The sequence below is a fragment of the Berghia stephanieae genome, chromosome 8, assembly GCF_034508935.2.
Source record: "Berghia stephanieae isolate SIO BIC M18660-M18661 chromosome 8, UCSD_Bste_1.3, whole genome shotgun sequence".
Lineage (NCBI taxonomy): Eukaryota > Metazoa > Mollusca > Gastropoda > Nudibranchia > Aeolidiidae > Berghia > Berghia stephanieae.
The window spans coordinates 55,836,528-55,850,975 of NC_088367.1; the positions used below are offsets into that span (position 1 = coordinate 55,836,528).

At 39.6% G+C, this 14,448-nt stretch overlaps 1 protein-coding gene across 1 annotated transcript in view; it reads left to right on the forward strand.

Annotated features, from left to right (window-relative positions):
• The first annotated feature begins 5,698 nt into the window (after positions 1-5,698).
• LOC144977899 (phospholipid scramblase 1-like) overlaps positions 5,699-14,448 on the forward strand; it is a 19,402-nt gene continuing 10,652 nt past the window's right edge. The window contains exons 1-3 of the mRNA XM_078923315.1: positions 5,699-5,840; positions 12,791-12,857; positions 13,853-13,957. Of these exons, the coding sequence (XP_078779441.1) occupies positions 12,824-12,857; positions 13,853-13,957 (139 nt within the window). The 5' untranslated portion in view covers positions 5,699-5,840; positions 12,791-12,823. The remainder of the gene's footprint in view (positions 5,841-12,790; positions 12,858-13,852; positions 13,958-14,448) is intronic.

Here is a 14,448-nt window from a genome sequence, read left to right on the forward strand (position 1 = left end):
TCAATGTATGTGTTGTTGATGCAAGCGTGGTTCAATGTATGTGTTGTTTGATGCAAGCGAGGGTTCAATGTATGTGTTGTTTGATGCAAGCGAGGTTCAATGTATGTGTTGTTTGATGCAAGCGTGGGTTTAATGTATGTGTTGTTTGATACAAGCGTGGTTCAATGTATGTGTTGTTTGATGCAAGCGTGGGTTCAATGTATGTGTGTTGTTGTGCAAGCGGTGTTCAATTGTGTTGTTTGATGCAAGCTGGGTTCAATGTTGTGTTGTTTGATGCAAGCGTGGTTCAATGTATGTGTTGTTTGATGCAAGCGTGGTTCAATGTATGTGTTGTTTGATCAAGCGGGTTCAATGTATGTGTTGTTTGATGCAAGCGTGTGTTCAATGATGTGTTGTTGATGCAACGAGGTTCAATGTATGTGTTGTGATGCAAAGCGGTGTTCAATGTATGTGTTGTTTGATGCAAGGTTCAATGTATGTGTTGTTTTTCAAGCGGGTTCAATGTATGTGTTGTTTGATGCAAGCGGCGTGGTATCAAGGTATGTTTGTTTTGATGCAAGCAGTGTTCAATGTATGTGTTGTTTGATGCAAGCGAGGGTTCAATGTATGTGTTGTTTGATGCAAGCGATGGTTCAATGTATGTGTTGTTTGATGCAAGCGAGGGTTCAATGTATGTGTTGTTTGATGCAAGCGTAGGTTCAATGTATGTGTTGTTTGATGCAAGCGTGGTTCAATGTATGTGTTGTTTGATGCAAGCGGTGTTCAATGTATGTGTTGTTTGATGCAAGCGTGGTTCAATGTTGTGTATGTTTGATGTAGCAAGCGTGTGTTTCAATGTATGTGTGTGTTTGATGCAAGCGTGTGTTCAATGTATGTGTTGTTTGATGCAAGCGGGGTTCAATGTATGTGTTGTTTGATCAAGCGTGTTCAATGTATGTGTTGTTTGATGCAAGGGGTTCAATGTATGTGTTGTTTGATGCAAGCGAGGTTCAATGTATGTGTTTGTTGATACAAGCGTGGGTTAATCGTATGTGTTGTTTGATGCAAGCGGGTTCAATGTATGTGTTGTTTGATGCAAGCGGGGTTCAATGTATGTGTTGTTTGATGCAAGCGAGTGGTTCAATGTATGTGTTGTTTGATGCAAGCGGTGTTCAATGTATGGTGTTTGTTGATGCAAGCGCGTGTTCAATGTATGTGTTGTTTGATGCAAGCGTGGTTCAATGTATGTGTTGTTTGATGCAAGCGTGTGTTCAATGTATGTGTTGTTTGATGCAAGCGTGTGTTCAATGTATGTGTTGTTTGATGCAAGCGTGTGTTCAATGTATGTGTTGTTTGATGCAAGCGTGGTTCAATGTATGTGTTGTTTGATGCAAGCGTGGTTCAATGTATGTGTTGTTTTGATGCAAGCGTGTGTTCAATGTATGTGTTGTTTGATGCAAGCGTGGTTCAATGTATGTGTTGTTGATTGAACAGCGAGTGTTCAATGTATGTGTTGTTTGATGCAAGCGAGAGTTCAATGTATGTGTTGTTTGATACAAGCATGTGTTCATTGTATTTGTTGTTTGATGCAAGCGTGGGTTCAATGTATGTGTTGTTTGATGCAAGCGAGAGTTCAATGTATGTGTTGTTTGATACAAGCGAGAGTTCAATGTATGTGTTGTTTGATGCATGCTTGTGTTCATTGTATGTGTTGTTTGCTGCTAGCGAGGGTTCACAGCAGTAAAACGCGGACCCTTGTAAAGAACCCAGGGCCTTCTGACCCGAAGGCGAGTGTCATACCAACTAGAGCACGTTCTAGACGCACAACAAATTAAATGGACATTGTTCATTTTGCAATATCTGCTCATAAAAATATCTTACGTTTTTATATAGCCCAGTATCCCCTAAACGTGTTCAATGCTCTTTACAAAGGGTCTTTAACTAACAGCAACACGTAACATGTAGAACGAGACCTGACGCCTGTTAGGCGATGTCAAATTTTTCAGACAGAGGCAACGCTGTTAACAACCAGGTACTCATTTTTTCACGTAAGTACGGTGAGAGAATATGAGTAAAGAGCCTTTTCCCCAAGGACTCAACTATGCGCCGAGCGAGGCTCGAACCCGGGACCTTCCGATCCGAAAGCGAGTGTCATACCACAAGACCACATAGCCACACCATAAGATAAGATGTGTTAAAATCTGTTTACAGGGGACGTGAATCGCGGTGGAAAGATTGTGTTTATGTTTTGGTATGGGGGATGAATGCTATGTGTTTCAGTCAAATACTCACCGGTCGTGTTTCCAGATCAATCCTACAAACCACAACTACCATCAGTATATTCCAAGCAGCCGAATCATTCAGCCTAATTGATACCATGGGGTTTAGGTAAAATATGCACAACATACGCCAGCCGGATATATAGCGTACCAACATACATAACTATATGTAACTTTAAATGTTTATAGTCTGATTGATATACTTTTGTGAGAACTAACCACCAAAATGGCTGTTTAAACGTTCCTTGTATCGTTTGTGAGTATTTATCAAAACATTTTGACACACTGATTTATTGTTTTCAGTATTTAATTCATGAATTAAAAGAGGTAAAAAGGCTAGGGCTTCAATTTCTAAAGAGCCAGCTGTTATAATATTATTATTTATTTCAACGCGGATGATTTTGGAATCCAAAGGGATGCAACCTATTTTAATCTTGAAACGACCCTTTTACAGGCAATTGTCTCCCTTAGATCGTTGGGGGCATACAATAGAGCTGAGAAGGTTTTGTCAATTTGTAAATAAATGGACCTTTATAATAATAATTTTAAAATGAATAAAAATCCCTTTATTCATCCTATAAGGAAATTTAATTCTAGGGTCTATTCCAAGGGATTACTGAAATAACCCAGGCGTCAGCCGCAGTGCAGCGCCGCAATTTGAGCTAGGGCGAAGTGAATTACTCAAGGCCACACAGCGGTACGAAACAAAGACCCTACCGCTGAGCCACGCGGCACCTTTTTTAACTACTTTTAGTAACACCACGTTCCCCATTTATCAGATGGGAATCATAGTGAGGGGAAACAACTGCACTAATACTTTCTTTTCAAAATAATGGATGGGTTATATACCTTTGTTATCATTCGTCACGAATGTTGAAATTAGGGTGATTTCTTGGACAGAACCACAGACTACTAGTCCTGTATTCTCTATGGACAGAACCACCCCCAGAACTATCATACCAGCCGGAATTTGTAACGATATGGTGCACAAGAGTTCATAAAATAAATTGTGTCTTTTTTTTAAAAAGACAAAAAAAAAAAAAGAAAAAAAAAAGAGGGAACTATTTCCCATCCACCTCTTTACTCCATTAGGCCAGTGACATCAAAATCTACTCTACTAACAACAACCCACAACCCTTTTTATAGAAACACAGATCTGCCTAATACTACAAAAAACTCGTAGAAATACGAAATGTATTCGAATCTATGACGATAAATCTCTTTGAAAAGTATAATTTAGTTCCTTATATCCCATATTCATGACTTTGGTCCATTTGTAGATCAAGCTGATGGCAAATAAATGGTTTATTTCTAAAGCTATTTATAGATAGTTTGCGCTTGGCTAAGAAGCTCACAACATTGCCATCCGGAAGTATAACGGACCAACACACAGAAATCTATGTGTAACCATGAACTTTTATTAGTCTGGTTAATACAGTTAAGTAGGAATTACTCATGAACGTGGATGGCAAAAAACAATAACAAAGGCCTGAGTGACGTCATATTCGTTCTAGATAGTATGCGCTTGGCTAAGAAGCTCATAACATTGCTATCCGGAAGTATAACGGACCAACACATAATACTGTGTGTATCCATGAACGTTTATAGTCGGGTTAATACAGAATAACTCAAGCCAAACAGGCCTTCATGGACCTGGGAAACATTTTGAAAAACAAACAGATGTCGTTCGGGATTAGATTCCGAGTCTTGAAGTGCTACGTGTGGCCAATCTTGTTATACGGATGCGAAAGCTGGACTACAAATGCAGAAACACAAAAGAACATTGAAGCTTTTGAAATGTGGTGCTTGAGAAGGATGCAGAGAATATCGTATACTGCACACAAAACGAACGAAGAAGTGCTAAAACAAACATACCAACAAAGGAAACTAATGCCCTTAATAGTGGATCGACAACTATCCTTTTTCGGACACATAGTAAGGAAAGATAAGAATGAATACCTGGCAAGTTGTGGAAAAATACCTGGTAAACGCGCCCGGGGGAGACAAAGAAAAACACTCATAGACCAACTGAAGGGCTTCACCAACCTAACAATCCAAGAGCTGTTTGAAAAAGCAAGAGACAGGGAGGAATGGAGAGAGATAATTCATGCAGTATCCGAAGCCTGGACCAGGCATGGAACCTAGAAGAAGAAGAAGAAGAATACAGTTCAGTGAGCATTACTCATAAACGCGGATGGCAAAAACCAATAACAAAGACCCGAGTGACGCAATCTTCGTTCTATCTATAGTGACTTTTCATTTTTTTTCCCCTAGGAAACTACGATTAAAAAACAAAATTCAAGTTGGCAGGTCTGTAAAAAGTCCCTTGCTCCGCCTCACTATTCGTAGACAGATTGCGCATCGGGGCTCTAACGGGGCCGATTAGAGATAGACGACGATTGGGATTGTTTGGAAGCTTTAACCCTTTGCCCACTAGTCATTATGACATCGGAAATGCTATCGCCTTCTACGCCAGAACAGAAATAGAGGGTGGAGCCTACCATGATATAACATTTTATGGAGCCCTAATTTCATCATATCAGTTCTGTCCACTGACAGGTGGGTGGGTATCGCTTTCCAGAACTTGTGTCCTTATATGAAATTCTGAGTTTTTGACCAATCAACGATTGCTCATTGTTGGAATCAGCTTGAAAAGTGGAGAAAAATTGTCTTTGTCTCATAAAAATCGGTCGAGAAATAACCTTTTTTGTAATATATTTGATTTTGAAAATAGCTTTCTCAAATTTTATAATTTTATGATAATTTCCTTATTTTCCGGTCGATGTTCTTGATTTATATATCGTTTTTCATTTCTCAATGAGACGAACGCACTGATGTAATTCGATTGATTCAAGAGTTTAAAACACAGATTTCGAGTTTTGATTGTGAGTCCAGCCGTACTAAGAATTCACGAGCGTTGAGATATGACGTAACTATACATACAAGACCTCGTTCTCCACGCCACAGTAGGGCTTCCATTTATCGCTTTCGGTAAACCGTGGTCTTTGAAGTTACACAACATATACCGCATGTGATGCCTTTACATAAATCAAGGGCTGAGCTGACTCATGTTGACAAGCGAGCTATCAAAAGAGCAATCCGTTGATTGGTCAAAAACTCAGGATTTCATATAAGGACATAAGTTCTTGAAAGCGATATCCACCCACCTGTCAGTGGACAGAACTGATATGATGAAATTAGGGATCCATAAAATGTTATATCATGGTAGGCTCCACCCTCTATTTCTATTCTGGCGTAGATGTAGAAGGCAATAGCATTTCCGATGTCATAATGACTAGTGGGCAAAGGGTTAAAGCTTCCAAACAATCCCAATCGTCGTCTGTCTCTAACGGGACCCGTTGGCGCAAACTCAGTAGTGTATTGACTCGATCCTGCCTGCGTCCCCTCACGTTCTCGCCAGTCGTGTGTACTATCGCGTCCAGTGCTCCACGGGCCAGTCAGTACAGAACAAGTACTGTGACTGACCTTTCACCTTCACCCTTCCACTGAGAGGAATTAATAATGATAGTTTTAATTCATTAATTCAAAAGGCTATCTATCTACTTGGACTTTTTGGAATAGGTAATTAATTCATCTCCATATATTGTTATATTTCTACATTAATTAATTTATCCATTCGTCCAACATTTTATTCATTCATCCATTCATCATTAAAACCAAATCATTCATCTTATTCATTTATTCATTCATTCGTACACATAGGCTATTTAATGACTCACCCTATCACCAATCCTATCACTCATCCACTCGTTAATTGTATCCATTCATTCATTCATTAATTCTTCTTCTTCTTCTTCTTCTTCTTCTTCTTCTTCTTCTTTTTCTTCTTCTTCTACTTCTTCTTCTCCTTTTCCTGCCCCTCCTCCTCCTCCTCCTCCTCCTCCTCCTCCTCCTCCTCCTCCTCCTCCTCCTTCTTCTTCTTCTTCTTCTTCTTCTTCTTCTTCTTCTTCTTCTTCTTCTTCTTCTTCTCCTTCTCCTTCTTCCTCTTCCTCCTCCTCCTCCTCCTCCTCCTCCTCCTCCTTCTTCTTCTTCTTCTTCTTCTTCTTCTTCTTCTTCTTCTTCTTCTTCTTCTTCTTCTTCTTCTTCTTCTTCTTCCTCCTCCTCCTTGTTTGTCTGTTAATTCTGCATTTTGGAGATTTCACAGACTTTTGCAAAGTTATTTCTTTGGAGATGTAAGACATTCATGCCATCAATTATTCATATTCATCTATTCCATCATTCCTTCATTCATCCACCCCATTCGTTCATCCATTCATTCATGCCAACAATTATACATCCATTCAATCATTCATTCATTCATGCACGCACTCACCCCATCGAATCATTCATTTACACCTTCCGATGTCGGTCTACACGAAATACATTTCCTCCCGAGCTGTTTACACGACATAAATTTTATAATCGGCCATGTGGTCGAGTGGTATGACACTTGCTTTCGGATCGGATAGTCCTGGGTTCGAGCTTCGCTCGGCGCACAGTTGAGTCCTTGAAAAAGACTCTTTATTCACATTCTCTCACCGTATCCAGGTGTAAAATCAGTACCGGGCTATCAACAGCGCTGTTTATGTTCGAAACAATTATAACAGGCGTCATGTTACGTTCTATATTTTAAGTGTTGCTGTTGGCCAGGGACGCTTTGTAAAGCGTTTTGAGCACACAAGGGATATTGCTCTATATAGAAGCTCAGGTTTTGACAGTAACAGGTCACAAAATGTGACATATTCTATTGCCCCATAGTTCATGAATGTCACATAAGTGACACACCACACTTTAGGACGCCAGTGTTTATCGACCCGTATAACTGACGCGTCACAACTATGCTAGGGTAGGGGGGTATTGGTAGTCCGTTGATGACGTCATTTTGGAAAAAGGGGAGGGGGTGATATATTATATATATATATATATATATATATATATATATATATATATATATATAGAGAGAGAGAGAGAGATAAGTAAGTAGATTAGAGAGAGAGAGGGAGAGAGTAGAGGAGAGAGAGAGAGACAGAAAGAGAGAGAGAGAGACAGAAAGAGAGAGGGAGAGAGTGAGAGGGAGAAGAGAGAGAGAGAGAGAGAGAGAGAGAGAGAGAGGAGAGAGAGAGAGAGAAAGAGAGAGAGATAGAGAGGGAGGGAGAAAGAGAAAGAGAGAGAGAGAGAGAGAGAGAGAGAGAGAGAGAGAGAGAGAGAGAGAGAGAGAGAGAGAGAGAGAGAGAGATTACAGTTAACAGCCGGCGAAATGTAAACAAATGTAGTTTGGAGTCTCCCAATGTATGTATACTATGTGTGTATTGTGATGTGTGTGTACGTGCAAGTGTGTGTATGTATGTGTTGTGTGTTTATGTCTTTTGTTTGTTGTGTGTGTGTTTTCTTTTGTGTGTGTGTGTGTGTGTGTGTTGGTGTGCAGAGAGTGTGTAAACTCCAACATTTAACAAGCAAAGTCATCACAGTGAATGTTTTGCATCCAGACTTTTCAAAATAATCAGGGGCGTGGCTATATTGGATGATTTAGTGCCTGGCACCACATCCATCTGTAAAAAATGGATTACAGCATTTAAAAAAATAATAGTTCAAAGTTTATTCAATCTTAGGCTTTAGACAATAACTGTACATATTAGTTGGGATATGTACACCGACCTGACTAGTACTTAGAAAAGTTTTAAATATTGTTGGAAAGTAAAATTTAGTTCCTTATATCCCATATTCAGGACTTTGGTACATTTGTGTACCATGGTGATGACAAATTATTGAGTTGTAAAGCCTTTTATAGCGACTTTTTTATTTTTTTTTCCATTGTAAACTACGAATTTTATAACATTTCAAGTAGACAGCTCTGTGCACGGTTTTCTGCTATATATAGAATGAATTTGACGTCATTTAGGTCTTTGTTATTTTTATTTTATTTTTGCCATCCGCGTTTATGAGTAATTCTCAAAAAATTGTATTAACCAGACTATAAATGTTCAAGGTTACACATAGTTTTGTGTGTTGGTCCGTTATACTTCTGGATGACAATATTGTGAGCTTCTTAGTCAAGCTCATACTATCTATACATACCACAACGCCCCAAGGGTACAAATTATAGGTAAGCTGTACCTGTGATTACAGATGTTCACAGGGTTACAAGATTAGACGACTCGAGCATAGCAGCAGCCTCTTATGGTTTTCACACTACTGTGTTATGACGATCGACCCAATCAGCAAAGTCCGGTCCGCATTCGTGCACCGTCGCAAACCCGCCCGGTAGCATCGTCACAACACACCGTTCGACTAGATGCTCTGCCGTCTCAGGTTCCTGCCCACAGCGGGTACATGTTGGACAGGTAGAAAGACCCCACCGATGAAGCGCACTGGCCGTGAGGCAGCTCCTCTACCGAAGCCGATTCGCAGTCACACCACTTCGAGCATAGCCATCGTTAACTGATAGCCTGCCACTGACCAACCCCATATACCGGAGCATACTCAATGTCTCAATCGTTTCTATGTTATATGTTTGTGTTGAGAATATTGGCTATTAAGCTTAACTGCTGGTCAAAATTACTTCGCGGTGGTGGTGTGCGAACGAATCGGCGGTCTCAAGAAGTGGGTGAGAGAGGGATCTAGAAATGACTTGGGTTTGAAACGAATATCTTGTGTTCGTGGATAGCTCACACGGTAGAGCCACGCTCTCATCTGCCAGGCGGAGTTGTCGTACCAATAAGGTCGCAGGTTCAAACCCCACCACCGCCGCGAAAAAAATTTTATTCTCTATTGTCTTCTGGCACTTTTCTACTCACTTCATATCTTGTTGTTACCACTGACCAAAAAATGACGTCAAAAGACAGGTCTTTGACCACAAAAGAAGTCGTGAGTTGTATTCAATAGTTCAACCAATGGAATCACTTGTTCCCTTGAGCTCTACTACTAAAGAGAACTCACTCCCCTCGTTATTATTGTTTATTAGACGGCCATTTGGTGACTTGTTCCGTGGCCTTCGTAAAGTTATGGCCTGATACCGTGGCCTTCGTAAAGTTATGGCCTGATACCGTGGCCTTCGTAAAGTTATGGCCTGATACCGTGGCCTTCGTAAAGTTATGGCCTGATACCGTGGCCTTCGTAAAGTTATGGCCTGATACCGTGGCCTTCGTAAAGTTATGGCCTGATACCGTGGCCTTCGTAAAGTTATGGCCTGATACCGTGGCCTTCGTAAAGTTATGGCCTGATACCGTGGCCTTCGTAAAGTTATGGCCTGATACCGTGGCCTTCGTAAAGTTATGGCCTGATACCGTGGCCTTCGTAAAGTTATGGCCTGATACTGACCAAAAAATGACCTCAAAATGCCAGCCTTTTGCAACAAAAGAAAACGAATCGTGAGTTGAATTCAATAGATTAACCAATGAAATAACTTGTTTCCATGAGCACTACTAACGACAACTCACTAATGACGTCAAACTGTCAGTCCTTTTGAATTTCAGTGTCAGGCTATAACATAACGATGTTCTCACTAAGTTATATCAATCAAATTATCAATATTTAAGGTAAGAGATAGTATGAAGTTGACGTCACTCTGGTATCTGTTATTGTTTTTTACCATCCAAGTTTATGAGTAATTCTCAGTTAAGTGTATTATCCAGACTATAAACGTTCAATTACACACACAGGCTTTTGTGTGCTGGTCCCTTATACTTTCTGATGGCAATTTTGTGAGCTTCTTAGCCAAGAGCATACTATCTCTCGCTTTAAGATGTTGTGAGTATTTTATCAAAATGCACAGCAGCAGTATATCCATCTTCTCCGCCCAGGTTTCTTGTACAATATTATGTTGCGCAGAGCGTCCCGGGCAATTGTCAAACGGTGTGTTTGTTGTGTGTAGGTAAACATTATTATAGATTTATCCATTGCAAACACTCACAGACACACACACACACACCCACACACACACACACACACACACACACACACACATTCCTATGTGTCCCGAACCTCATGTAACATGAATGTTATTTACATTTTGGTTACACAATCGCATGTTTCAAACCAATAGCTGTCTTCAATACATGCCAACTCGCCGAAATGCTGTGGCCCTTTCTTGTTTCTGAACATTTATTATTACAGCTTTTGACAAAAGTGACTTAAACGTTAATATAATATCGCCTGACACTAGAATAGAACCCTCTAGAACTTATAGTTTGACGTCATTTTTAAGGTTTGTGCAGCGTCTAGTGAGTTGTCGTTAGTAGAGCCCAAGGAAACAAATGATTTCATTGGTTGAATTATTGAATACAACTCACGATTTGTTTTCTTTCGTGACTTGTCTTTTGACGTAATTTTTTGGTCAGTGTCAGGCTATAGATAGAACGAAGTTGACGTCACTCTGGTCTTTGTTATTGTTTTGTTGTTGTTGCAATGTTGTGAGTTTCTTAGCCTAGCGCACAGCATCTATTGAATACAACTCACGACTTGTTGTCTTTCTGTAGTCTGGCTTTGTATTTTGACGTCATTTACACGCGAAAGGCAAGCGGCAATGTAACTACTTGAAGCATGTCCACATTCCCCCTCCCTCCCCCCCCTTCTCTCTCTCTTTCCCTCTCTCTCTCTCTCTCTAAATCCCTATCTCTATTTCTCTCTATCCACCTCTCTCTCCTCTCTCTCTCTCTCTCTCTCTCTCTCTCCCCTCTCTCTTCCTTCCCCCTCCCTCTAATCTCTGGCTATGTACCTCCCTTTCTCCATATTTCTTTCTGCTCTTTCTTCCTCCACTTACTTTCATTCATTCATTCATTCATTCATTCATTCATTTATTCATTCATTCATTCTTTCTTCCTTTCCTCTTTATATTTTCGTCACGCTCTATTGCATTCTCTCTATGTATCTGACCAAACCTCTTCACCAATGACATCAGATCTCCATACTTATTACTGGCTAAAAGCACTTTGATACACCTTGCACAGAGCAGACACACCGTGTGTTAGCCTGGCCTGGACCTTACGACAGTCTCATGAGTTCCGGCAACAATATCCCACAAACCTGCCGGTCCGGTCAGCTCTCAGCCTTTGTCAACTCATCGCCTGAAACAGACCACAAAAATAGGGGCATTGAAGTCGTGATGCTATACCTTCTAATGCTGTTCCGGTTCCAAACTCTTTGGAAGTGTATATGTAACCAGTCGTTCAGAGGACTGAAAATGAAAAGAGTTACGTATTCAATCATAAGGTGATATAACTATTTCAGTAGCAAGATCTATAGATAGTATGCGCTTGGCTAAGAAGCTCACAACATTGACATCCGGAAGTATAACTGACCAACACACAAAACTGGGTGTATCCATGAACATTTATAGTCGGGTTAATACAGTTCAGTGAACATTACTCATAAACGCGGATGGCAAAAAAAAAAAAAACAATAACAAAGACCTGAGTGACGTCATCTTCGAACTATCTGTTGGCAGATACTAAGGAGAATGGAACGTAAAAGCGTGAGAAGTATATTCTTTTATGACGACACGTCTATATTTAGACTAGAAAATAATAATAATAATAATAATAATAATAATAATAATAATAATAATAATAATAATAATAGATCTTAATTGTCCATAAATATGGCAATTTGTCATTTAGTTACACTTGTTATAACGTTATATGATAACTATAACATTGAACAGTCTCTCTCTCTCTCACTCTCTCTCTCTCATTCTCTCTCTCTCTCTCTCTCTCTCTCTCTCTCTCTAATACCCCGTCACTCTGAAACCGGAAGATCAATTACAAAAGATATGTATCCACCACACCGGAAGAGTGATTTTACACTTCCATTGATATTGGAACCTGTTTTTTGGCGCCACACTTTTGCTCCCTATCACACAAGGTAAATGCATCCAATCCACCGGAAAAGTGAGTTTACACTTCCAATGAGATTGGAACCAGTTATATTTTTTTGGACATCACACTTTTGCTCCCTATAACGCGACAATACAGGGCTACGACCACCAAAAGAAAGTGGAAAGTGAGTTGTATTCAACAGTTCAACTAAATGGACCATTTGATTACTTGGACACTACACTACAGCGTAGAGGGGCAGCGTGCTAGAACGGTCCTGTCTTTGCTTCGTACCCGAAAGGTACCGAGTTCGACCGTAGCCATCGTTATGTTATAGCCTGACAATGAAATCCAAAAGGGCTGGCAGTTTGACGTCATTATTTGTTGTTTTTTTTTTTTTTTTTTTTTTTTGCACCGTCCAGTGAGTTGTCGTTAGTAGTGCTCATGGAAACAAGTTATTTCATTGGTTGAACTATTGAATACAACTCACGATTTGTTTTCTTTTGTGGCAAAAGACTGGCATCTTGACGCCATACGAAGGCCACGGATCGACCCCCCGCAGCTGCTCATTGTAGCCTTGAGCAAGTCACAGCCATTGTTCTGATAATTTAGAACCAGTTACTATGCGTCGAACGGAGGGAAGTGACGTCACGACTGTTGAACCCTAATTTACATCCAATATAACATTGTTATTACTTATTATTTATCACATCAACTTTTCAGGTCATAGGTAGGCTACATATGTACTATTGAAGCATGGCAGTCACTACGCAACCAGGAACTGGAGGGTGTAAGTAACCTGTTGATTCTCTTTGTGTGTGTGTGTGTGTGTGTGTGTGTGTGTGTGTGTGTGTAAAACTATAAATAGAAAGATTGATAGATAATTGTATAGATGGATTGTTGTTTTAGTGGATGGATGAATGGATGGATGGATGGATACGAGATAGATATAGAATTAGATAGATAGATTGATAATTAGATAAATAGATTGATAGATAAATAAATAGTCTGATAAATAAAGATATAAATAGATAGATAGATAGATAGATAGATAGATAGATAGATAGATAGATAGATAGATAGATAGATAGATAGATAGATGCGATGTGTTGATGAGGAATAGAGAGACACATAGAAGAGATGAATAGATAGACAATGAAGATAGATAGATATATAGATAGATTGATAGATTGACTGATGGATAGATGGATAGACAGACAGATAGATAGACAGATTTATTGATAGATGGATAGATGGAGTGATTAATTGGTTGATTGATTGATAAATAGATAGATAGATAGATTTATTGATAGATAGATAGAAAGATAGACAAATTGATTTATTGATAGATGGATAGATGGATTGATTAATAGATAGATAGATAGATGGTTGAGTAGAACAATGAGAATTAGATATTTAGTTCACAAGGGTGTTGGGGAAATAAAATCAGCCCACATAAAGCTCATTTAGCACGTTAAATTCATGAATATGCGGCTATATGGGTTTGAGTCTCGCTCTGAGCGGTGGATGGTTGAGTTCTTGGAAAAGGCTTTTTACTCACATTCTCTCACCACTCTCAGGTGTAAAATGTATACCTGTCTCTGTCATTTAGTGGATATTACGCAGTATTACAGCTCACTTTATTTATTTATTTATGTATTTATTTATTTATTTATTTATTTATTTATCTATTTATATATTTATCTATTTATTTATTTGCTTTCATATGTTTTTCATATTTAACTATCTGCTGTTCATTTCCATTCCTGTATCAATCTGCTTCAGACCAGATGGACGCTATGCCGGCCATGACTGGGACACCACAGGGGCTGGAGTACATGGCATCCATCGATCAGCTCATTATTAAACAGAAAATTGAAATTGTAGAAAGTAAGAGGAATAGGGTTCAATAGTCGTGACGTCACTTCCCTTGTAATGACACATAGTAACTTAGTAACTGCTTCTAAACTATCGGAACAATGGCGGATGCTCTTATGAAGTACTTCTCTCCGACGAGCCTAATAGTGTATCCAGAGGTGAAAAACATAAATGATGCAGCTATGTGGTCTGTCTAGTGGTAAGGTCTTGGGTTCGAGCCTGCCTCGCTCGGAGCATTATTGACTCCTCAGAAAAGGTTCTTTACTCACATTCTCTCATCGTACTCAGGTGTAAAATGAGTACATGGCCGTTAACAGCGTTGCATCTGTCGGAATAAATTGCAATATCGCCTAAAAGGCGTCATGTCCCGTTCTACAGGTTTCGTGTTGCTGTTGATCAGGGACCCCTTGTAAAGCGCTTTGAGCACAAATAGTAGATATTGCTCTATATAAAAGCTCATTTTTTAAATATGTGACCCCTCAAAACAAAATGCTGTTATATTA